This window comes from Acipenser ruthenus, chromosome 9 (assembly GCF_902713425.1).
Source record: "Acipenser ruthenus chromosome 9, fAciRut3.2 maternal haplotype, whole genome shotgun sequence".
NCBI classification, from domain to species: Eukaryota; Metazoa; Chordata; class Actinopteri; order Acipenseriformes; family Acipenseridae; genus Acipenser; species Acipenser ruthenus.
Window position 1 is genome coordinate 44,372,417 of NC_081197.1, and position 26,826 is coordinate 44,399,242.

At 37.6% G+C, this 26,826-nt stretch overlaps 2 protein-coding genes across 2 annotated transcripts in view; one reads left to right on the forward strand and one right to left on the reverse strand.

The window, feature by feature from the left end:
• The window catches only part of LOC117405620 (nucleoside diphosphate kinase 7-like), a 63,680-nt gene extending 47,047 nt beyond the window's left edge, over positions 1-16,633 (forward strand). Inside the window, exons 10-12 of the mRNA XM_034008821.3 lie at positions 7,523-7,624; positions 13,471-13,578; positions 16,074-16,633. Coding sequence (XP_033864712.1) covers positions 7,523-7,624; positions 13,471-13,578; positions 16,074-16,106 — 243 coding nt within the window. The 3' untranslated portion in view covers positions 16,107-16,633. The remainder of the gene's footprint in view (positions 1-7,522; positions 7,625-13,470; positions 13,579-16,073) is intronic.
• Positions 16,173-26,447, reverse strand: LOC117405621 (sodium/potassium-transporting ATPase subunit beta-1-like). Its single transcript, XM_034008822.3, has 6 exons — positions 26,182-26,447; positions 22,570-22,698; positions 19,080-19,235; positions 18,637-18,821; positions 17,762-17,845; positions 16,173-17,541 (listed from the first exon to the last, which is right to left on the reverse strand). The coding sequence occupies exons 1-6, from the start codon at positions 26,273-26,275 to the stop codon at positions 17,275-17,277; spliced, it is 915 nt and encodes a 304-aa protein (XP_033864713.1). The 5' UTR covers positions 26,276-26,447; the 3' UTR covers positions 16,173-17,274.
• Positions 26,448-26,826: the final 379 nt, after the last annotated feature.

The window sequence follows — 26,826 nt, forward strand, 5'->3', positions numbered from 1 at the left end:
CCAAATTGTTAACAATGTTTAGACTAGTAGATTTAGTACATCTTCCAACACACCTTCCATGAGTTAAAGGGTTCTGGCTGTTAGATATGTGGCCCTTTGTATAAAACATGGCCTGTCTTTTTTTTGCTAAAGTTGTAATATCCCATGTCAAAACTGACAAAATGGATATTGCTGCTCTAGAAAGAGTGCAAAGAAGAGCAACCAGAATTATCCCGGGTTTAAAAGGCATGTTGTATGCAGACAGGCTAAAAGAATTGAATCTATTCAGTCTTGAACAAAGAAGACTACGCGGCGATCTGATTCAAACATTCAAAATCCTAAAAGGTATAGACAATGTCAACCAAGGGGACTACTTTGACCTGAGAAAAAAAACAAGGACCAGGGGTCACAAATGGAGATTAGTTAAAGGGGCATTCAGAACAGAAAATAGGAGGCACTTTTTTATACAGAGAATTGTGAGGGTCTGGAACCAACTCCCCAGTAATGTTGTTGAAGCTGACACCCTGGGATCCTTCAAGAAGCTGCTTGATGAGATTCTGGGATCAATAAGCTACTAACAACCAAACGAGCAAGATGGGCTGAATGGCCTCCTCTCGTTTGTAAACTTTCTTATGTTCTTAATTTAAATGATTTGCAAGAATTCGATTTTTCAGCCACCAGGTAACATAAATCCCATAAAAAGTAAAGGTAAATAAAAAAAATCAAAAGACCAGTGATCTCATACTTAATATTCCATTTATAATTCTCCCTGGTACCAGGATAGATAGATAGATAGATAAATAAATAAATAAATAAAAAGCCTAATCAATATTGCAGTGTGTATTTCAACTAGGGAATGAAATCTTCTAACTTCCTGTTACCATAACAAATGTTTGTCTCCCTTTTAAGTGTATGTTTTGCACATATTTATTTCAAAACTAACAACCCGTTTACAATTTTCCTTATTCACAGACAGTGAGAGTGCATTTCCTTAGCTGTCTCCAGCAGTGCTAGAGATGATGACACAAAGACTGGAGCAGTCAGACAAAGGGGATGATATAATTAACTTGTTTTTGTACTATATCATCTGATCCTGCATACTCCTACTTAGCCAAAAACAGGAAAGCGAGTAATGGCAGTCCTTTGCAACCCTACTCAGACACATACTGTGAAAACAATATATGTCAGTGTGGCAGAAGGACTGCTACAGTCTTGTTTCCATGGTTCCCACATAGCTTGTGACAAGTGAACTGTGGTGCTGATTTAACCTGATCACCCTGAGCTGATCACCCTGAATCTGCTATTTTTGTAGGCTGTGTGTTGTTGTTTTTTTCCCAGTTATCTGTTCCTAATGTTAGTTAGTGTATGCAATAAAAATGTTAATTGAGTTTGTGAAAAAGTCAAGGGGCCATCATTAGTAAGCTTTTGCTACTCATATAGTATATGTATATGGAATGCAATCCCTATTATCCAAAGCATATCAGAACCCAATGCAGCAGTCAAAAACAGTCTAGGTATACTGAGCTACCTGGACAGCTTGGAATGTAAATCCAATCAGATCTCTCTTTTATATTTAAACATATGTTACACTCATAGTCAGGATTCGGTCAATCACTGACAAAAATAACCATTTCGCGATTTGAGCATATAAAAATTATCAGAGAGCAAACTGAAAGGTTATTTCGGTCTTTAAGCAAATTATTTTGATCAAATTACAAAATGGAAAATGTCAAACAAGCAAAGAACGAAACAAAAGAAGAGACAGCTTCTTCGGTCTTTGAGTAAAGCGATATAATGAAATTGTGAAATGTAAAATACCAAACAAGCAAAGAACGAAACACAAAAGAAGAGACAGCTTATTTGGTCTTTGGTCTGCTGGAGGATCTATGGAATGCCTTTTCAGTCGGAATGAATTTCAATTGTCCGATAGTTCATTCCTAACGTGGACGAAGGACCCAAAGAAAACAAATGTTCTCTTCGTACAGCAGCAGTAGCAGCAGCTGATTCTGGGGCTATGCAAAGCTTCATTTTTGTCAAACAAAGAAGTGCTTCTGTGTGCATAAGGGAGTTCAGTGCAATTCTAAATGCCACAGCAGCAAGCCTTTCAAAAACAAATGCAGTGATGTGTATGTTTCTAAATCCAAATTGTGATTTTTCTTTTCTTTTTTTTAAATGAGCTCTCATTATGATTTATTTATATGTATCTAATTTGATTGAACTACTTGAATTTTACCTGACTGTTATTATCTAAACAATCAAAATACTGTTTTAAAATGAGGCTCAGTAGCCAAGTAGAGCTCTCAATATGGTTTCGTTTGAAAATGTTCATTTACCAAAGTTGTCGTCATCTAAAATAAAAACATTTAAGAAGGCTGTTTTTTTTTTGTTAAAAAGCAGTCTCTTTTATTCCAGATGCGCGGCACTCTCTGATGCTGATCGGGGTCTGCAAAACCTGTTTTCTAAAAAGTGATACTTCACCCCTTCCTATGATTTATGAGAATATTATAAACATTTAATAAGCATACTTTTCTTTCTTTTTTTTTCGCTTAAAAAACAGTGATTAGACAAACGTGGATTGACATTTAATTTTGCAGTTTAAATACTGTGTATACAGTAGTCTAAAACTGTATTTTCTAAATAACAATGTGAGAACATTACGAACATTATTTCAAACGTGCTTGAAGTTTAACGTTTGAGGTCACTATCCTCCTAAATGTTTTACCACAACCCCCTTGCAAATGAGGCAACGGTCTCAATTGGTTAACTTCCTGCATAAATAATAAATACACAAATAATTAATCAATGACGTGTATCTTATAAATATAATTTACTGATTTTAATACTGTATTAAAAAGTTTGTATTTCACTTGATGCCCATTTTTAACACCCTGGAATTAATTGCTATTCGCAGATTGAGCAGCACCTTTAAAATCTGTTCGGAAACTGTGCATTTGCTCAAAGCACATTTCGCAATTTGATTATATCGCATTACATTTTGCGTTTCGTTCTTTGCATGTTTTGATATTTTACATTTTGCAATTTGATCAAAATAATTTGCTCAAAGACTGCAATAACCTTGCATTTCGTTCTTTTGAATACTTTTTGTTAAATGCTCAAATCGCGAAATGGTTATTTTTGTGGGTGATTGACCAAATCCTGACTTAGTGTAACGCGCATATATATATATATATATATATATATATATATATATATATATATATATATATATATATATATATACTCGCTTAATATCATGCTCCGTTTTATTATCACGATTTTTCAAACACCACTCGCCATGCACCATAGGTTCTTTGAGAAATTACCTCTCTTAATATCATCTCATAAACCCGCTTATTGTCACGTTTTGTGCAGCCTGTCAAATGCTGCGTGGCTGGGTTTTACTAAGTAACCACAGGATAGAATTAATTTCCAATGCAACTAACAACCAATAATCATCTCAGCTGATAAACTGACATTTTGTGCAGCCTGTCAAATGCTGCATGGGCGGTCTTAACGGGATACATTTCAGTTACAAAACACCCAACTTCACCAATAAACTACAAATAAAAACGTCATCATTATCAACAACTACTTTTACTATTAATACTATACAGCACATCACAAACATACATTTCTTAAGAATATTAAACATGACAAACTTACCCCAATCACCTACTAGAAGCGGACCTTCCTTGCTTTAGCGGAGGCAAAGTCTTCAATTATTTTGGAGAAGTCCAACTTCCAACAAATGTCGTGTTCGATGGAAATCTCAGCCAGACCATTCAGGCGGTCCTATGACATTGTATTCCGTAAGTAAGTCTTCAATAACTTCAAATGCGAGAAGCGTCTCTCTCCTGATGCCAGTTACAGGTCCACTCTAAAGTAGACGCAATACAATGCTTAGGTTTGGGTACAGATCCAACAGCTTTTCAGCATAAATGTAGTTTAACATCTCCAGGGGTGAATTAGACACACCAGTCGGCAAGCCTTTTACAGCGGAGCAGATCTCGAGATTCAAGTCATCAGCATTGATGTCACCCATTTCGTGTGACAAATGTTGGCAACTTTTAATTAAGGTGTTTGACTTTATAGCCTTCCCCATCTCCCTGGTGCTAAAAAGAAAACCAAACAAACTGTAAAAAAAAATTCAGCTGAGAAAACCTCTAGTTCAAGCTCGTTACTTGTTAAATGTTAGCGATTTCCCATGCAGAGACGTGAGCTGATGCAAACCCTTTTTCTCTTGCAGAAATGTTAGCACTGCCTGAATTTCATTTCTAAGGGCTTTCATCCCTACAGTGGAACTCTAAATGAGTTTGCTTGCGTGATTGATATGAAACAAAACATTGTGCCATACAACAGTGCACACTATGAAGTGTCCTGAAGATATCTCTTGTGCAAGTCTTCGGGCCTCAGCGGCTGTCACGCCATCTCTTTTCTAAACTGCATGATCTACAAGTGCTTCTAGGGCATTATGCACTTTGTGTAAATAATATCGAAGCACCCTAGCTGTCAATGCAGGACTCCCAGCGAGTGTCTGACAATGGTTTGACTGTAAGCTGGGTAACATGCTGTTTAAGTATGGACCAGCGTTGAGTAGAAGAACTGAAGATAACAAAAATACGCTGTACACCCCCAAAAATGTCACAGACAGCACTGATGATTTTGCAGCATCCAATATGACCAGTTTCAGGGTGTGGCTGCTACAAGGCATGAACAGAGCCTTTTTGTTAATGTCTTGCATTCTTTTTTGTACACCCTGCTTTTTGCCTTTCACATTGCTTCCATTAGTAGCTCTGTCCTCCGCAGTCATTAACATTAATTCTCAGGTTCCCGAGGTGTCCTAAAAAAGTATCACACAGTGCCTCACCAGTAGTGTCCTCAACAGCAAGAAATCCAGTAAAATGTTCTGTAACTGAAGCACTTACAGATACTGTAGCTCACAGTTGACACTGCGCAGTGTAGCTGACAGTTGCTCAGTGTAGCTAGCGTCAGTTGTGCTGTCCATTATCACACCAAAATCTTTTGCACGATGAACCCTTTCGGCAATGGAATGAAGGATGTGCTTTCCTATTCTAGCAATCAATTCGTTCTGGATATCTTTGCTGAGGTAATGATCTGCGATTTCTCTTTTCTCAATTCGCCTCAGGTGTTTGTTCATTACGGGGTCAAATTTTGCCAGAAGTTCAACTTGACCAAGGAAATTTCCATTGCTAGGATCATGTAGTTTTTTTGTAGTTCCACGAAAGGCCAGATTCCGCTCTGCCAAATGACAAACTATGTTAATGATTCTCGTTAGAACAGATCTCCAATGATTCCTTTCCATATCGATTAACTCCATGTTGATACTGTCCACAGTTTTAGTATCAATAATTCCTGTTTTCAGACTGCACCACGCCTCCATGCAGCGCAAATGTGCAGGTGAGTGTTCATGGTCTTTGAGGCTTGAATGAAGGCGTGTCCACGCATTGAAGCCATCCTTCGAAATAGCATTATCCCATTTTCCAAAAAGAGCACAACAAAAGCAAAATATCTTATCTGCCGACTCGGAATACACAAGCCACGATCTGAGAACTTTGTCGCCATTTTTAAGATGAATATAATAGCTCGCCTTTGTAAAACGTCGGGGAACTGTATCATTATTTTGGGGAAATCTGATATCCAGTATTTGTTTGGAACCTGTTTTGACTATTTCACATCTTTGGCCATCACTTATTCTTTCTGGCCATAAAGCTGGGTCGTCAGGTAATGCCTGAATGATCTCTTTAAGACTCACCTCGCAGGTCCTGTGTTTCCTCAATATCCTCTGATCCAGCCTCAACAGTTTTCCCAGTCTCAGTTACCTCCTCGAAATTCAAAACTGACGGAGGACTAGACGTTGAACTTTCCCCAACACGTTCTGCCTGAGCTGCTTCTTGTGTGAATAATTTAGGTTATGCTCCCAAGCCTTTTCCTCATAAGCTCGTCTTTTTTGAGCACTGCTGGAATAGGGGCGTTTCATCTCCGGGTCTCTAGTTTTCCCACCTCTGTCCAATATATTGTAATACGTCTGGTTTCACTTAATTTTAGCTATACTTTAAACAAAAGTAATTCAAAAATACTAAATTCCTGCACCGCCGTCGGGGGTTGGGGTTAGGGTTAGGGTTAGGGTTCTTCAGACAGTGAGTGCCTTGTTTTTGGGCCCTATCCTCATACACAGTGAATTATAGCATGCTGTACACTGCTCTTCATCTTGGGGGAATGAACTCTGAGTGCCCTCTCTCCACCCTAGCAACAGTATTCCAGTGTGTTTGTGACTAGGCTGATTCTTTGAGTCAGAAAGATAAGCATGTTTGGCAAAGCTGAAAAGAATAGTATGGCTATTACATAAACTAACTTACGATGACCTTTGATTCCTGTCTTGTGTTGGTGTGTGTATATGTGTTTTTTTTTGTAGCTTCAGATTTTCCTATGCTGCAAAAAGAAATCAAAACTCAGATCAAGTATTTTGCATATTAGTGTTCTCTTGTCTATTAATCAAACAGAGATTTGACTTCCAGCTCATTTATTCATTGTAAGTTTAAAGTCTTTACTGTAAAACTACTGAGAAACGTGTTATATATGCTGTAAAAAATATTTTTGATGGCCTGCAATTGGAATATACTGTATATTTACTATGAATATATGAGGATACATTTGACCCATCTGCTCCAACTCATACAGTAACTTCAAAATCAATGCAACACACTTGTTTTATATAACATTTATGAAATGTTTTAAATCAGTATTTAAAAATGTAAAATTTTTAAATAAAATTTAAAAATGGCTGACGGCACACACTTCGGAAGACAGCGTGTGTTCGTCTTCACCGCTCCCCAGTCAGCACGGGGGTGGTAGTGGGGAGCTGAGCCTAAAAAAAAATAATAATAATTGGATATGCCAAATTGGGAGAAAATAATAAAATAATTGCCTATTTTACTAAATTAAAAAAAAATAATAATAACATAGATTTATTGAATGTGAAAATCTTGGGAATAATTGACTAGCTTCCAGTATTTACTGCAGCTGTAGGTGGACCAATCTATAACTTTCAAGTAACAATCACACTATAAAAAATACAGTAGGTGATACATTTTTCAATGGGGCAAGTCCAGCAGTACTCCTTGTGCGCTCTACACAATCTGGGTTCCAACCTAGAAGAATCTTCAGGATCTCCACTAATTTAACAGATGAGAGTAACTGCATACTGCCTGAGGCATTGTACCACCCACAAGCTCCCTCATAATTACGATATTTAGCAAACAAATACTATAACTGCTGCAAAGACCGTTCTAGATAAACATAATCCTTGCCAAATAAAAGGCATGTTTCTTAACAATAAAAAAGTACATCCTTTAAAAAATATTATAATGGTAGACTACAATGGAGACAATTGTCTTTGTTTTGTAGCCTGAAACCATAGCAGCTTGACATCATTGAGCACCTCAGTATGTCTCCAGTGCTTCTTCATAACAGTACTCTTTCTTGATTAAAGTTTTCACATTGTTTTTGTTTTGTTTGTTGACAGGGTATGGTTGCAGAGCTGTGCTCTGGACCTTGTATGGCATTAGAGATCCATGGATCAGAGGCTCCAAAGACATTTCGAGAATTCTGCGGGCCAGCTGATCCTGTAAGTTATATGTATGATCTTCCTACTTTTTTGATGTTTGTGTACATCACTCATCCAAAAAAATAAAATAAAATTTGGTCCAGCTTTTTAATAACATCACTCTAAGCACAGCCTACACTTTGTGTCAGAGTCAGTCTGCACTTATTGAGGCACTCGTCATGAATTGATGTTTCTCTCTAAATACCAGCTTAATATGATTGCATGTCTGAATGTCATGTTACTGCCTGCACTATTATTCATTCAAAATGGCATGTGTATACAGAGTTACATTGCTTTCTAATTGGGAATGTCTAGAGTGAAGCAGGTATGGAAAGAACAAGGAAATCATCCAAGCATTGTCAAGGCACAGGATATTGTAGAGGTTTTTTGATCTATAGTTTTATGAATTCGACAGTTATCCACATCAACAGATGTATTCACATGCACTGGCATTTATTAAAAGCATTTCAGCTTTAATAATATTTTGTTTCTGGAAACCTTGTGATCTTATGATTAAATAGAAAAGGACATTTTGATCTCACTCTTTCTTTACCTATTAAGACCACACAAGTGCACTGGCAAAAAAGAACAGAGGTAATCCTTCGAACTGCCGATAGGAATTCCTGATGATAAGAATGCATATGTTTTGGCTTTCCAAAGATGTGCATAGTCCAGCATAATTTACAAGGAGAGGGGTTTGTAGCAATAATGTGCCGAGTTCCATATGATAACACTATAGATAGATTCAGTCTGGTAAAGGTGATTTCAGATAATAGAAGGACTTTGCAATTAACAGTTGAAAGGCTTTAATATAAACTAGTATTGAGCTGACTTAATTGGGTATGTTTATGGCTTTTTGAGCTGATTTATTTGTACTGCTTGTGTATTTAGCTGTTAAAGAAAACATAAAATCTACTGTGCTGGTACTTGTAGATCAAGGGTTCTTTTTAAATATACTTTCACAGCTTTTTATTTACCGGTGTTTTGATGTTTTTTCAGCATAGAAGACAAACATTTCAGCCTTTGTTTTCAGTTTTAAATGAAATATTTTAAAAAGCAATGTATTTAATCGATTAAAATGTGTTTTTGTTGTGGAGCTGCATGCTGAATATATGAAAATCTAATTTATTTAATGGGAGCAAGTGGTTTTAGAGGTCTGATGTAGAATACATCCTCACACAAACGCATATTTCTTCAAGAAATACTGTTTTTCAATCAATGTCAGCAGGGTATTCCTTGTTGATAACGAGCCTGTAAGAAATGCTGTAGGAGTGATATGCTCTGTTTTTAGCTTATAAAACATGTCAAGGCACTTTAACACTAGTTGATATGAATGCTTTCTTGGTCACATGATTTGACCCTCAAGGATCACATGCTTATATATTTTATACATTAAGATAAAATCTTTTGCTATACTACAGTGGGATCTGAAGAATCTTTCTCTGCATTTTTTGGGGGGTACAAACTGTACTATAATAAAATGCACTTCAAATACATTCAAACCTTTTATCAAAGTGACATGTTGGAAAGAAACATTTCACTTCTCGATCTCTGTGTTGCATGGAGCAAGCGTGTCTGAAATCTTATTTTTAGACACAAAAATAAATTGTCTACTAAAGTGTTCTCTACAATATATTATTTTCTGGTTCCTGAGGGATGTTGAGTTTTTGGCTTCAGCACAAGGTCTCAATCATTTACTACTAGATATTTGTCAGAGAGTAATTGTATGTACAAGTTGGGCCACCTGAGGCTTGGTGGTGGTGGGGGGAAAGTAAATAATGTCAGTTTTCATCTGCCACTGGGACTGACTTTAAGTAATTGTAGCTAATAAAATAGTTTAATAAATGTTCCCCGCCATGCACATCCATTCATTATGGATCTCAAATTTACAATTTTGAAAGAAATACACATTTTACCAAACATGTATTTTCATTTTAAAACATGATATCTGGTACTGCTGTAGGTTAATTAATATCTGTTTGCAAGCTGTGCTTTTAGATTGTCTCGTACTTCTTGGGTAATTTTATCTGGAAGGTGGGATTGTTCCCACTCCTTCATTGGCTTCTTTCCTGTCAATAACCAATCAGCTGCTTCCTTTATTGACACATGCTTTTCAGACCCCGAAGACACCACTGAGGTGAAATGACCCAGGAAATTCAAGTATAAACAGATAATCTGTGAATGAGAGCTTCCTTTAACCCAATGTAGTACCATGTCATACTTGTTCATTTCTATAGTCCAAAGGAAAGTTTACAAATAGTGATTTTCAGGCAAACTAGCTGACGATTTACCCATGTCTGGAGTTTAATAACAATAGTGGTCAAATTAGTTTGGTCTGCAGTGCCTACGCAACTGTAGTTTGTTAACCACTGTTCCTGAATATGATAATAATACATGAACGAGAATTAAATTGAATTGTGACAGAACGGGCCAGCTGACGCTGAGCAAGTTTGTGAATGGGTTGTAGATCAGATGTGCTGAACTTTAGCTCTCCTCAGGGCTCTTTCAAATGAAATGTATCTCTGGCTGCTGGTCGTTTGCGGGTTACTAATGCAATTACCGCTCCTTGTCAGTGATTCCAAGCAGATCAATCTGCAGCATGAAAATTGTTCATAATTTCCAAGTCATCTCCTTGTGACAGAACAGATGAGCACAAAAACAAGGTAAATGAAACTTTGAACTTTGTTCTTGCGTGAGCATACTTGGATGTGAATACTAGAATAAGCCATATTGACGCATAATATCTGGTTTACAAGGGTTCCTTTTTAAGCAACATGCAGTATGCTACAAATTACACTTACAAAAAAAAAAAAAAATTATTAGTATGAAGATAGATAATCTCCTACATTATTAATATATTCAGACCTATGTCTAAAATAATTGCCTAATTTAAAAGTGATCTAAAATAATCTTTAGTTCTTATGTTAGTTTGTTCAGGTCAGGTAAGAGCTATGATCATGTAAAAACAGTAATATTGGTTGTGAATATGAGAAAATCCAATTTTTTCTTGCATTAATATGGATAATTGTCAATGCTTCAGTTAAATGGTCTCCCCTCCAGTGTTTTTTTCAGTTGACTAAAATGAAAATGGTCAAAACCAAAAAAGTAAACATTTTCCTTAACGAGATAGTAATAGAAACTGCAAAATGTTTAAAAACTAAAATGAAACTGAAACAAAAAAATAAACATGAAACACATGAGTTGTATTAATGTCGTTTCACGAAAATGCTACATAAATAGCAAAGCCAAGCTGCAATGAGTTTCTACTCTGTGGCACTTTTATTATGAGTATTGTTCAAACATGTGACAAAACTCACAGCTCTGGGTCCCTCCCCCATAGTGATAACGGGTCGTGGTATGATTTCATGCTCAAGTACCCAGTTCCCTTTCAAGTACGAAATGTGCATGTAAGCTATCTTAGCCCCATTGAGACTCAAAGGCATCAGAGTACTCAATTATCTGGACTACTGGCTCATTTGTGCACAGTCTCCAGCACAGGCAGAGGCCCACATGGAACTCCTCACCGGCCACCTTCATTGGTTGGGCCTGTCGGTGAATCGTACTAACAGCCAGCTCACACTTTCGCAGACAGCCTCCTATCTGAGAGTGCGCCTGGACTCCAGGGCCATGCTGTCCACTCTGTCAGATGGCAGAGTGCAGTAAATAACTGCCTGTTTAGAGCTTTTTCAGCTCAGCAGAGCCCTCACGGTAGTGATATTGCAGAGACTTCTGGGCTTGATGGCAGTAGCATCTCAGAACCTACCTTTGGGACTCCTGTGCATGCGCATTCTGCAGGACTGGTTCAAGAGCAGGGTTTTTCAGCCCGTGTTGAACGGCGACTGCCTATTGACGGCGTCTCACCACTGTCTAAAGGCACTCTATTGGTGGAAACAGCCTGCCCATCTACGCCTTGGCTTAGTGCTGGGCAGTGTTACCAGAAGGGAGGTCGTCTCCCAGGCTCTAGCACGTGGCCCGCAAGCTTTTGCTCTGGACACACGAGAACCTCCTCTGACTGCAGGCAGTACACCTGTCCGGAGTTACAAACTGGGCAGCGGACCGCCTCTCAAAGGGAGTTCCCAGCATCTCGGAATGGAGAATGCACCCTGAGGTGGTGAGCCTCATTTGGGAGAGATTCGGGAGAGTAGAGATAGATCCCTTTGCCTCCCAGGAATCTACCCACTGTCCCCTCTGGTTACAATCTGTGTACTAGCTGAAAAGGTGAGATTACAAAATATGGCCTCCACTTTAGCTTTCTCTGGATGAAGGCAGGAAAAAGTGTCTCCTACAGTTTCAATATGTAGAGGATTTGCAGCATTTGGTATGCACTTTGTCTTGCAAAATACTAAGCAAATAAGGTGGCCTTCATGTAAAAACTGTGAGGGCGGGGCAGGGGTTCAGAAGTCAGATATTCACATACAGTACTAGATTATATATACACACTGTGTATGAATGTGTGTGTAAATTCTGAAATGCATACACGATATTTGGAAAAGATCACATACCACTCACTGCTTAACATGCTTCTGTTCAGAAGTGACTATACGATGGTTGTTTCTCAATCAAACACAGACTGCTGTGGCACTAATTCCTCACAGAATGACTGTTGGCATGCTTAAGCGTGAAGCTGCACTTATTTTCCCTTGTACGCGCACACACTGCAGCTGCAGAATTTAAGTGTTAGTGCCGAGAGGCAATGCACAAAAATAAAACCAAGAAAGAACAATGAACCTCATTAACACATCATTACAAGCAATTTGGAAATTATTTCATGGCAGCTCAATGTTGGTCGGTTATTGCTTACTTTCTGCTGCAAGAAAACCTGAACATAATTTTTAACAGGCTGATGTGTGCCAGTCTCCATAGTCACCACCAATCTGTGCTTTGATGTCAAGATTGCAGGGTACACAGATTTTTATGGATTTTCTGTGGTTGCCCGCTGTTCAAAATCTTGGTTTGCATGACAATAATATTTTTATTTTTTTTTCTTTGTTACTTTTTTTTGTTTTTTGTAACTGACATTCCAAGACCTGTAAATTGGTGATTGGTTAATAAAAACTGTGTATCCCAACTGCAACCACAGTTGCTTAATAAAATCCATGAGCCACAGCTACTAGTGTATATGTAAGTTTGGTTCAGTGTCCCTTAACTACTATGCAACAGATGCAATTCAGAATGTGTTTTTTTTTTTTTTTTTTTGGGGGGGGGGGGGGGTCAGTTTCTGCCATCCTAAATAAGCTTGAATTACTTTAATGAACTGTGCTACTCTCCCCCCACCCCCTCTCACATGTACGCACACACAATCAATATACTGTGCTTTGCCATTAAATATACTGCCCTAGATCTTAAAGTTTTTAAACAAAATATGTTTGAATTAATGTTTTCTCTTGTAAGTTGTTCATTTCAGGGGGTTGCAAGCTTGTGATGTTGGGCTGTAATTAATTGAAAAAACAAAACAATTTGTAAACTTTGGGGGGGGGGGGGGGGGGTTGATAAAAATCAATCTACTTTTAAGTGGAACTACAGTTTTCAGTTAGTTCTTAATGAACAAACTTCAGTTAAAAGCAGAAAAAGCTACTTGTGAAGGGATTGCAAAGGTTGATGACAGAATATTATAAAATCCATTCACTATATTAAACCCTTGATTTTTGAAATCCCATCTGTGTTTAATTGCCTTTACTTTCATGAATTTCAGATAATGGTTCTAATAGTTTATAGAGCTATTTTTACCAGCATGTTGGTCTCATTAGAGAGATATTTTAACTGAGGTTTTGGACTGCAGATAGTGGCCTTAATGATGAATGTGATTTTAGGTAAAACAAGGCTTTACTCTATAGCCCATATTTCACTCCCTTTCTTATTTGCAACAGGAAATTGCCCGTCACCTTCGTCCCCATACATTGAGAGCTGTCTTTGGAAAAACCAAACTTCAGAATGCTGTGCATTGTACAGACCTGCCAGATGATGGGATTTTGGAGGTAAAATTGAATGTTTTTATAAACTATTTCTAATTATGCATTTCCTCTTTTACTAAATTCATCTAGTGAGTCAGCTGCCTGCATGATAATATATTGGATATTAAGGGCCAGTGCTCCATTGTTTTTGTTAAAACCAAGAGTAAAACACTGGCATAATACCAAATCCTCCTTTACACAGTACCAGCATATATTTGTAAAAAGGGCGGTCGGCCAGGAGATTCTGGTTTTAAGTGGCAAGTCTGCCAGTGTGTAACTGGCATACTGTGACTCTGTCCCAACATATAGTAACACTGCGATAAGCATTAACCCTGCCGTAGCACATCAGCATTATACATAGTGCAGCTTGATAATACACTAGTTATCCCACTGATAAACCGTTGTTACTTCAGTTCATCTATCTATCTATCTAATATATAATCTCAGTGTTAATTATGATGCATTTGTTCTCTTAACATAGCATTATTCTTGTCCTCTTCTTGAGGCTATCCAGGTCTGTCATTTTTCAGTCATCCACAGAATGTGGCTTTGTAATGTTCTTACTTTTGTTCCAATATAAGACTAATCCCCATTTGTAAATTGCTGGCCCCCTGGGTGTAATATATAGCAGGTTAAAAATTACTATATATTTTTTTACAGATTAGATATAGGAGATATAGTTGGATAGTTGGATTTGTGGTGTCCCAAGTGTGCTCAATTGAGATTGAATTTGGGTGAAAATCAGGCAAGGAAGCACATTGTTGATGTTTCTCTTCATTTCAAAAGCATTTATACAACTCCAAAATTGGCAGAATGTCTAAGCATCCCCTTGTTTCCATAGCTTATTCCGTCCCATACCATTAAACTTCTACCACCCTTGCGATCAGCAACACAGGAGTTCCATTTTCTGCTGTAGGAACTGTCTACTTCTCAGTTTACCAGATCCTTGGCCACTGACCAGGTGTCCAGTCTACAACCCTGGGCCCACAGCAAAAAAATGTCACTATAATCTTATTGGTTTCTTGGGCTAGTCAGCCATCCTTAAGATGGATGATGAATATCCCACTGTGACAGTCATTTTTGGAGCCTTACAATTGTGAGATGACATGCAATAAAAACATGAAGTTGCTTCTCGTGATTTCATTTAGATTAAACAAGGTTATTTATAGCTGGATTGCAAGGATTTGTCTGACGAATTACCACAGTTAGGGCAATGGTCATGTATTCCAGTGTAACCAAGATAGAGCAAAACATCTCATTAACCAAAAAGTTTATTTATTTCCACCCAATCATAATTTAGTCTTTATAACATTTGCAGCAAATCTAATGGGAGTGAAAGTTTATTACTATGCAAATAATGCTCTAGCTAATCCACTTTTGCAAAAAGTGTCTCAATCACAACATCCTGTTCACAGAAAGTTTCCATTAAGCTAATCAAGATTTTTTTGATTTAGTTGGTTGACCTGGGAAACCAAATGACAGGTGTATTACCCATCAGCTGACTGAGGAACTGCAGTCCAGGTCCTATGCAGGTTCTCTCATGCTTTAGTTTTCACAGTCAACCAACTCCGTAGCTTGCCAGAGAAAATAAATAAATTAACAGTATATTGTTAGCCAGTAAGCAACGCCTTTTTTATTTGAGATGTCCTTGTAGTTTTCAGGCTGGGTGGAGGTCACTAAATCAGAAAGTGTTTGCATTCCCATGAAATGTTAAGACAATAGGTGTAGACTGCTTACATGAAGATTGTTTAAAAGTTAAGTACAGCGTCAGTAAAGTTGTGGTTTGAGTTTAACCAGAATGTTAGTCTTACTACTTTCCTGTGGTCTTGGTATTTTTATATAGTACCTGCAACACTATCACAATTTTTTTTTTTTCTGTTTTAAATAAAAGTTTGTAGGTAAAGAACTAAACTTTAGTTACACTTAAAATGAGATTGCTTTTATCATCTCCTCCCCCTGCCCAGTCTTGTTCCTTTTGAGCAAAGGCCAACAAGACTTACTATATCTGGTGTAAGGAACAAAGTCCTACATCATAAAGCTAGTTTCATTTAAAACTGTGGAAGCCTCCACAACTGACCTGTAAGAACTGAAAAGTCCAAGGAGTCTTAAACGTTTCATTGTTCAGTGGACAGAAAAAGTAGTATACCGAATTTCACTGGGTGGACCTCACAACCTTTTGTTTCCTTATCATCTGCAGAACATGAATCAATTGACAATAGAAGTTATTGTGGCTCACAAATCATATGATATTGCAATGAAATAATTAACTGTTTTGTCAGCCACACTTCAGCCATTATAATCCATTTTGAGATGCTTAAATCGCCAATATTACTGTACCAGTTTCCTTTGTGTGTTTTGCATGAATATACAAGATTTACACTCTGAGCAAATCCCAGTAATTTAACCAATTAATGTTTGTCAAGTGCTACCCAAGCAACCAAACAAATCTGTTTCAATTATAGTAGCAGAGTGTCCATACAGGATGCAGTTTGATTACACTTTCATTTCTCCCCCACCAGGTCCAGTATTTTTTCAAGATTCTGGATGGATGAACAACCTTCTGGACCACACACATGCATATTTGTTACATTAAAAAAAAGACATTGTTGCAAAGCATATATTATTTCTATTTTATTTGATGTTTTAACTGGATTAAATAAATTACCACCAGTACTTGGACTCCTGACAAGTTTACAGATGTTAAACATTGATTTTTGCACTTTTACACCAATAAAACATCCTATAGCTTGGGGTACTACATTGCTTCAACTTCAAATAAACATCCACTAATCTTTCACCACTGACTTTGGTATTAAATGTATCTATACATTACCTTTTTCCTTGCAGAAAAATAAAATTGTACAACAACTGTATAAATAAATTCTTCCACCATGAAAATGGTTAAAACTATTTATGAAGGTGCATCACTGTGATGCCTTTTTAAAAAAAAAAAAAAAAAAAAAAAAAAAAAAGGGGAAAACAAAAAGCCTACCAAGTCACTTGCCAAATAATCTAGACTCAAAAGTCTCGCACATTTTTACAACATACTGGACGACAAAAAAAAAAAAAAAGCAGAAAATTGAAAGTAAAACATCACACATTTGTGATGCAAAAGAAAAAAAAGTGATAAAAATGTATTCTACAATCAAATGACTAAAAAGGACACACAACAGAAATAAGGTAAAGAACTCCACGGAGTGCAGTCATTTTTTCACACACGGACCTAGACGATCAGAGCGTACCATGCCAGTATTTCAGTTAGTAAGTGTATATATACACGCACACCTTGGACCGCTAAAGCTTGCTCACATTAGAAAATACAGGAATTACAACATGGCTTGGAAAGGACAATTGTATGCAACTACAGTACTGTACACTCCAAAAAAACAAACCACACAAGGCAGCAATACTTGGGGTGGGGGGGGTGGGGGGGGGGGGTGGGGGGACAGAAACACTGATCGCTACATATCAGTAGTGGAATCATAATTTACAGTAATAATGAACATGTCCCATGGCTCAAGAAATCTCATTTCAGTAGAATAAATACTTTACTGCTATTGCTACTCTCTTAAATTTACATTCTAACCCTAGATATATGCAGAAAAAGCTATGTAAAGCATACAGATTAAGTGTAGGTCCCGTATGTATGACAGTTTGTTCAAGACTAGTTGTTTTTTTGTTTTGAAATGGGGCAGGGAAGGTACAGCTTGTTGTAATCAATCATCGGACCTTGACCAGAATTTTCACTTCAAAACGTCCTTGGTAGCGGTCCTTGTCATTGTATTTAATGTTCTCGCCATAAGCCTTGCACTCTATACGGAGCTCACTGCCAAATGTGAGGTTGGTAAACTGAACTGCCACAAGGGGCTGGAGGTACTGGGGTTGCAGCAGCTTTCCGTAATAGGGGTAGTACTGTAGTGGGAAGCCTCCAGTGCTGTCCATGCCAAAATAGTTGACTTGTCCAAGCTTGTCTTTATCTTCTTCTTTCTATAAAACGAAAAAAAAGAGTTTGTTGGAAAAAGTCAAAGGCTTATTTTGAAAGGTAATCTTTGGTAAAGTATTTCAGCTTGGCCAAATCTACTAAAATACAACCATTTCAGAAGTTCAAACATAGGATTCTCTTTACAACCAATCTTTCAGCATAAATCTTTTTTACATAAACCAAAAAAAATAGAAATTCATATTGGAGAACCAGCATGTCGTCTACCTTGGCAGCACAATGGATAGGGATCAGGTTTGGCTGGACTTTTTCATGGGCTTCAGGTGGGATACTGTCATTTGTCTGTGGGGGCTGTGTGAAGAAACAATAAAACATCCCAATTGAGTTATTTGATCAAGCTGGACAAGGATAACAAAGTTCTGTCAATTAGATTTTCCAAGTAATGCTCCAACATGTTTGTTTGTTTGTCAGCAAGTGTTAAATAAACCAAAAACAAACAGACTGACCACCAATCAATGGTGATCAAAAAACAGCATATGCTTCAACATTAGGACTGGGGGGGGGGGGTGGGGGGGGGATAAAATGGTACTGGGTTTAATTTTGTAGACAACATTTTTTTTTTTTTTTTTCTTAGGATACACAAGACAAGTGTTTCTTCACAATCAAACTTTGCATAGCAATTTGTTTTATATAAATTAGAACTCAATGGTTTAGCCAAGACAAAGATTAAAGGTTAACAAAAAAGGATAGTTTTTTTGTTAAAAAGCAATTTGTAATAGTATATGTTAAGATGGAATTTTGTAGCAGACCTAACCTAAAATTCTTCAAAACATCTGGTTTTATTGAGCTATTTAAAAGTAACTTGCGCTGACTGAAGCGGCAGTTTAGTATACTCAGTTAGGAAACATACCCTCTAAAAATCAGGAATTTATATTGCGCTCTTCCCCCCCCCCCCCTCCCTCCCTAGACCTAGATTACCTATTACTTGGAATATTTAAAGACAAGTGTATCAAAAGGTGAATGCCACACACAAACAATACATTTTTTTAAAGTGTGTTAACATTCATTACTTTAAGATTTGTTCAAAGTCAGGTAGATTGTTAGATCATGCAGGCGTTGTATTTTTAGTTTTATAGTCTTACCTGTGGCAAGTAGCTCACGATTCTGTTAATCTTTACGATGAAGCAAGGCTTGCCCTCTGAATATCCGTACGTTTTGTCGTGAAGACCAGAGCAATTGCCAAGCCACTCACGGTTAAAGCGACAGACCCTCTTACCACCATCAGATTGGTCCAGACTTCCTCGCATAACAGGAATACTAGGCTTAGCTAGAAAGAAAGTAAATGTGAAGCTTTTTAGAATGTAATTAGTGATTTGTCAAATTCTTATCTACTATGTATATAATTAATGCCTGATAAAACCACTTCATACACACACAAAAAAATTAATTCCTGAAAAATATTTAAATACAGAACGCAAACCCTACCAGAATGGCAATTCAATACGTATATGTAAAACATACCAAGTTTGTGTACAATTATAAATTGAAAACATTTTGGCTTTGTATATATCTTGTATCCACTTACGTTCACAGTCCTCAAACAGTAATCCGTCCTTCTGATTTTCAAGATTGTATTTTAGCAGGAACTTATCCATGGCATTTATGTATTCTTCATAGGTTTTAGGATCATCATGGGTGAACTCAATTTCAGCCTTCAATGTTTTGGGAGTGTGTGATAAACCTAATAGAGAAATTTAATATTAAAGCAAGAGGTACAATATAAAATAAGCATGCTAGTGTGTCTCCCTGTTGTCTGTTTGCTGTGCAAGTCAAACAGGAAGTGAACCCCTGCAGCAAAACAGTAGTGCAGTAAAAGCATTTCTGATGGACAGGGAATTTTATATATGATGTACAGGACTAAGCTATATATACATAAAACCAAGAAAAGAAAACCTGCGTCTCACTATGCAATTAAGTAGTTACTAACAAAAATGTTTTCTTATTAATTGCTAGTGTGCAATTAAGTCAGGTGTTAGGTATTTTTATTGCGTGTTAAGCAAATTTAGCTTATTTTTGACCTTCAGATGATGCTTGGATTTTGATCATTTTTTGCTTTTCTGGACCAATGCCTTGCAATATAGGGCCATAATATCTAGCATCATCACAGTTTAAAAAAATATATATATTTTATATATATATTATATAATATATATATATATATATATATATATATATATAATGAGGTTGATGTTCTACATCGATACCATCAGATATTAGAACTAAATATGTAGATACCAATATTTGTATTTTGTAACCAATTGAGATTACAGCTCACAATCTATTGCACATTGTGAAATTATATATCCCCTCCCTAATATTTGACACAAGTTACAGAAAGTGTTAAATGCATGACTGCATGATTATTGGCTGAAACATGTCACTAGCAATTGGACTTTTACCCACATTTAGGAGTATTAGCTGTTGTATAAATCTAAATTTAAAAAATTTAAAAAAAAAAACACACATTGTGACCTTCAATCTGGGATTAAAAGGAATTTAGATTCAAGATCTTAACTAGGGGATCTTAATTCTGCAGCTAAATGTAGCAATTAGGCAGGAAAAGACATTTTAAAAACTACAATAATTCCCCTCTTCTTGAAGCAAATTAAGTGGGTTGAATGCATATATATATGTAAAACAAAATAAATAAAACCTATAGGCATGGCTTAAGTCTTTTCATTCTAACTGGAGCTTGTGAAACACCCACAGCTCACATGCCTCTCCGCACAATGGAAACTTTTAGAAACAGTCCTCAGGCAGGCTGTATGGTGCTCAGCAGAGTCTCTGCCAGCCATTGCTTTTGATCAAGTCACTAATGGAAATTCACCACCCTCACCAGCACCTCCCCCAGCCACTCCCCCAGCCACTCCCCCTCTCCCTCTTTTCTACAAAGCACTCGACACCACGCAGAATCAGGTTATTTAACCACTTGGAGTCAGGAAATGGAGGGAGGGGAGGGAGAGGCCTGCTTCGCCATGCTGATTGCTAGGCCTTTACAATGAGAGCTAAATAGACTGACAAAGGCCAATACTTTTTGGCACCAATTTACTACTGGGCTGTCAAAACATTTGTAAATAAGGCTCATTAACCCTTTCATGCATGACAACAGATATACAAATAAAATAGCTCTTCTAGTCTATATTTGGGGGATGCAAATGCATGGTAGGCTAGGAGATGTGCGATAGAAATTGTATTGCTGGACATTTCTTTCAGCTATTTTCAATGTTTCATGCATTACAGGGTTAAACTTTCACCACTAAAGATCTTCTTTAAATCCAGTATGTAGTCTAATCGTGCAAGTAGAGAAGGTCTCTTCTCCCCGCCCCCCCCGTGCTGACAATTACAGTTATGCAGGGAAAGAAATTCATTACAATATTTTCTTGCTGCAAGATCAGACTGCATTTTTAGGAGGGAGGGAATTTAAAGTGATGCATCTGAAAACTAGGTTTTGAAGTGTATGCAAATTTCTGTATCACTCACAACACGCCTTTCTACAGGGAAAACCCCATTAGTTAGTTAACAGTTTTAAAGAAATTCTAAAGGAAATGAGTTGTTAAAGGCTGCGAATGCTCTGAAAAATAAATCTCCATCTCCACCCACCCCTACAATGAACTCAGTACCCAGGTTTTAAAACGGGGAAAAGAAAACGCTACTAAACATTGGGCTTCAACAGCCATGTCAGCTGTGGAAAGGCTGGAGAGGAGGAAGTTAACTTCATAATGAGTGACCTTGACGGGTGCTGCCTAAGAGACCAGCAAGTTTGCGACTGTTCAACAATCCCCCACACACACTTTTCCATTACACCATTCACTGCCAAGGCAGACACCACAGAGCAATTTAAAAGCGACAGCATGCATTTAGGCAGAGCTGCTTATACAAAGACAAGACTGCAAATCAAGAATGTACGCTCCAGTTACAGCAAGTTTATCTTGAAGCAGACAGACTATGGTTTTTTGCGTTTTCCTTGGCTCATGTCTACCTCAAAATCAAATCTGTACCACATTATAGAATAATTAAAATACTGCCCATTCATAATGCAGATCACACCGAGAGGAGCCTCATTTAATCTGAGAATGGTCTATACATACGATGCACTGACATAATAGAATAGCCTTTAATTTGTGCTTAGTCTTCAGTGTTTCATAGCAACGTAATGTCAAAATCCCATGTATGATCTCAAATACTAGTTCAGATGCAGAATTCACATGTTTTGAATCAAGAGCATGGCTTCAGGACACAAGAATCTTGGTTTTAAACACAATTTTTGTTCATTTGCACAGGACCTCCTAACATATCCCAATACAACCAAGAACTGAAATACACGTCAGGATCTGTAAACCAAAACAAATCAATTTCTCAGCTTGTTCATTCATCTTTATCACTCTCTCCCCTCTCCCCCCAAATTATAATTAAAAAAGAAGGAATCCAACCCTAGTGCGTTTTTTTTTTTTTTTTAGGCAAACTAGGATTACCTTTTCTGTCCTTTTTAAAATGTACTTTCCCACACTAATTCAAGCCTCTGCCAACACCTACAAAAAATGTCAACAAAAATAAAAACTTAATGGAAATCAAATGCAAGCACACAATAAGACAAAGTGGTCAGCGTGCGTTCGGAATTAAGAAATCAAACCAAGAAGTTACATTAAAATACAACTTTTCATGCATCTATTTAAAAATCATTCCAAGTGACATGCTGCACAATGCATGAGACCACTAGAAAGCTATATACCCTCTTCAGTATCTTGAAACACGCTTTAAAAACATAAATTTCAAGTAGCCTAATCAATCCAGTCAAAAAATAAATAGTCTTCATAAAACAAAACAAACCTATTTGCTCAGTTTATAACAATGTACATACTCTGTAGAGGTCATTATCTGTACATAAATTGACCTTGACCTTTAAGTACCCTTGCTGCAGTCACTAGCTAGCAGGAAATGGTGGATGCTCAAGTCAAAGATGCCTAGATACTGAACACAGTTCAAAGCTTACATTTTCCTCTGCAAGCTGTATTTACCTGGGGGTGCAACTCTGTCCTGGTACGTGGGCTTGTAGCTACTGGTGGTCAGGAGAAGGACCTGAATTGTTCCGATGAAGATACCAGCCAGGAATCCATAGAAGACCACATAGAACGCCAAGATCTTCACTAAAGGATGGGGAAGAAAAAAAATAAAAATAAATGAATGGCTGTCGATTGCATCACTTTCATTGCATCGTATGGATCATTTGTCGTCAAATGAAGTATAAAAAGGTATTTCAGGGATCATTTTGAAAACGGTGCATACGATTCTGGTGTCCTATTAACCAGCTTTTATTTCTCAGACATGTCTAATTCCTTTGAATAGGCACCCTTTTACTGGCAGGAAGAAAAAGCTGGTTAAACTTAAAAGATCAAGTTATTATTATTATTATTATTTATTTCTTAGCAGACACCCTTATCCAGGGCGACTTACAATTGTTTCAAGATATCACATTATTTTTTACATACAATTACCCATTTATACAGTTGGGTTTTTACTGAAGCAATCTAGGTAAAGTACCTTGCTCAAGGGTACAGCAGCAGTGTCCCCCACCAGGGATTGAACCCACAACCCTCCGGTCAAGAGTCCAGAGCCCTAACCACTACTCCACACTGCTGCAGTTATTTAGCAGCATTGTTTCCAAGTCTACAGGAAGCAGATTCATGTTTCTCCTTGTTAATTCTGGGCTTCAGCCATCAAATGGCTATTGGAAATGCCTCTCGTCCGAGAAAGAAAATAAAATCCTAAACCCTGGATAAATCAAAGCATAAAAATCACCAAGAAAGAAATGATGCACATCTGCAATCCAAGACTGCATGCCAGAGTAAAAATGGGATGAAGTGCTGTAGAGCAGGGGTAGTTTACTCCAGTCCTACAGTGCTATTCCAGGGTTTAACTGGTATAATTAACTGGACTGTGTTTCAGAACCTGGCCAGAGGTGTAAATTTTCACAAACGATTTGTGACAGTGACAAAAACCTGGACTGGAATTTGTGAGGTTGTCTACTGCCACACACCAAGAATTCCAGGCCTGTACTGAAACTATTCTGGCTGCCCTGTTCCTCGTGTTATTTCAACAGCAGAGAACCCATGCACAAGATCTGACAGACATTCAAACAGAAGCAATACCTTTTTGTCTAGGTCAGTGGATGCTCTCAGTCTGTTCCAACCCAGAAACTTGTTCCAACTAGGTCAATTATCTGAATACCAATGTTTGATTAAATCAAATGGGATACTCTGGCCGAGCTGCTTAAATCAGCTTAAGACTGGAATGGATTGAAAAAGCCAAATGCAGGTGCTGCTATTATAGCAGGGGTGTCAAACTCAGTTCCTGGAGGGTCGCAGTGTCTTCTGGCTTTCGTGCCACTCAAGCTCTCAATTACTTAATTGAATTATTTGATTAAATTGACACATTTAACACTTCAGGCCTCAATGTTTCATAGGAAGTGTACCTTGAATCAAGTGCATTTTTAAAACAAACAATCAACTGTAAATGACCTTGGAAAAATAGTAAATATGTCAGATTCAAATAATTAGATCAATTAAGTTAATTGAAAGCTTGTTGAGTTGGAATGAAAACCAGAAGACCCTGTGGTCCTCGGACTGGAGTTTGACACACCTGTCTTAGTGAGTAACAGTTGTAGCCCCAAAACAGGACAAAAATTGTTTAATCACTCACACACTTTTACTATATGATATTTGGAAAGATGCTCTTTCCCAGAAATGAGAAACAATTAAGGGGTTAAGTTAACCATCAGAGGCGTTCAGAAAGGTATGGATTTGGGAGTGGTGAGCTGCACTCAATGCAGGGGTCCAGTGATCAGACATCAAACCACTTGTTGCTTGATTTCAACTGACATGAACTAATGACCACTATGACTATTATTTACAAGGCACAAAGGCATTATTTATTCATAGACTATTTGCATGAGGACACCTGGTTCCCCATACACCTTTAGAAATTACTCTCCATTGTCAAGTTGCTTTATTTGTTTGGCGCATGTTAGATTTAAAAAAAATAAACTAAAAAAAAAAAAAATCTACAAAACGTACAAGCACACGTTAAAGCCAAAACTACTACCATATACACACACACACATTATATATATCATTGTCAAGCAGATTAACAAAGCGTGTATTGTAAAATTGCGTGCAAAAACACTTATGATCACGCATTGTGAAACACTAAAGTGTTTCATAACAGGCCTACGGGAAGACTGGCGATTCGGCGAGTACGGTTGATCTAGGTTAGTTGTAATTTTTTCACAATATGTTGGCACATCCATGAAGACTTATTTATCTTAGAGAGAGATAGATAGAGATAGATAGATAGATATACATACACATATACACACACACACACACACACACAGAGTCAGTTCCACCAGGCAGGGTAAAAATGTATCTTTAGTCATGGGGAATCTGGCCCTGGCTGCTATGCCAATCACGAGGACAGTGTGAACTGCAACCCCCTTCATCCAAGGAACTCGCACGTTGCTAGGATACAGACCCTTAATGAATTATCGTTTATTTTCCCCGCCCCAAGGACTTTCCTCTGAACCAACTGATACAGCCAACCGCTATCCTTAAGATGACATTGAATGCAAATGTATCCTTGAAAAAACCCACAGGAACAGGAAACCTTGCCAAATATCAATTCCCACTGCGTATAGAGATATCAGGATCCCCAGCACAGTAACTGCCTCCCCCTCAGAGACACTAGACCAGATCACCTTGACTAACCTTGGGCTATGATGCATTTTTAACCCTTTCTGTAATTCACAATTTCTTACAAAAACGGGTAAGGAAGCCAATTTGAGTAGTTTGACTCAATAAACTCGACAATGTTTGTTACCGGATCCAAGGCTGGAAAATACAAAATGACAAACTTTACAGTTTCTCTCGTGACATACAAAAACAAAATTAGGTAGTCAAGCTAGGGGTTGTGTATTTCCCCTCCAATCACATAGCGGTAATAAATCAAAACGTCCTTCAAAACGACCTCTCAAGAGAGAAAGTTACAAACACAGCTTAACTATTGGTGTGTTTCACCAGATAGGATCTGCATCATCAGTTTAAGCCAATACGAGTTCTTTTAAAACACAGATCCAGCAGTACTGCAACACCGCCTTATCTTCCATTGAAGTAGTCTATATACACCTTGATTAACTCAAGCAATAAACGCATATATATATATATATATATATATATATATATATATATATATATATATATTCAGCCGATGAAGGACTTGTAGTCCGAAACGTCCTGATAATTGATTTGTAATCAATTATTCTACCTTTAAGTACCTGAAATATCCTTTTCTTTTTTCTTATTGATCATTTTGGTACACAGCAGTTTTCCTTTCTCAAACTATATATATAAGACCAAAAAAACAATTTATCGCGCACACAAAAAAATCAAACAGGTGCCATTTCCCTCGTGTTTGGAGAGTTGCCGATCAAACGCGTAGTTACAGGAAATACACATTTAAAAGAAACCAGGATTTCTGTATGAGGAACCGCTACTTAAAATACAGTACCAGCACCACGATACAATTTGCAGTAACAAAGCCTGAACACACTAATAATCATGAACGTGTATACTTACACCAACTGCTGCCTGTCCGACCCAAAAACTCCTTCTTTTCCGAATCCCAGACAAACTTCTTCCACCCACCATCGCTTTCCTTTCCCCTTGACATTTTCTTATATGTGATACTGTTTAGTTCCTTTTAACACGAATTATTGGGCAGATTCCGGTAGTTTGCTCGCTGACCACAAACTCCCTTATTCTTCCTACTTTCTAAAAGGACAGCGTCAGACCCGTCTTTCTTTATTGTACCCCGCACAATATATTGCCCTCGCCACTTAACTCCGCCTGCTAACTCGTTTTAATAAGTTACCTACCCAGAGGGAGGGGACTCGACTGACAAATCAGAGAACACCAAATATTTTACGTAGTAAACCGCAACTCCGCCCCGATGTGAAGCGTGATCAGGAGACGTGAAGAATAAATTAGTATTTTGAGGTCTCTGGTCTCTGTGATAGACATGGCTTGAATACTAGTAGGCGACTTTGCTATACCCTAGAAAAGTGTCGTATTAGTAGTAGGGTGGAATTTTACACGAGTCTGTATGCAGAATCCAAAACTATTTGAATTGAAGTCTGTCGTTGCCTTTCTGCTAATACTTTAAGATAAGTGCCATCAGTGCTTAAGTCTGCTCAGAAGGAAACTCAAACGGAGCGCATCATA

What these genes read in the sequence shown, in the direction of transcription:
- LOC117405621 (XM_034008822.3), bottom strand. Translation starts at nt 26,275, where the DNA reads ATGTCAAGGGGAAAGGAAAGCGATGGTGGGTGGAAGAAGTTTGTCTGG. An exon ending in TCGGACAGGCAGCAGTTGGT is followed by an intron (nt 22,699 to 26,181) that starts GTAAGTATACAC and finishes CCCATCCTTTAG; the next exon opens with TGAAGATCTTGGCGTTCTAT. An exon ending in ACTGTTTGAGGACTGTGAAC is followed by an intron (nt 18,822 to 19,079) that starts GTAAGTGGATAC and finishes CTTTCTTTCTAG; the next exon opens with CTAAGCCTAGTATTCCTGTT.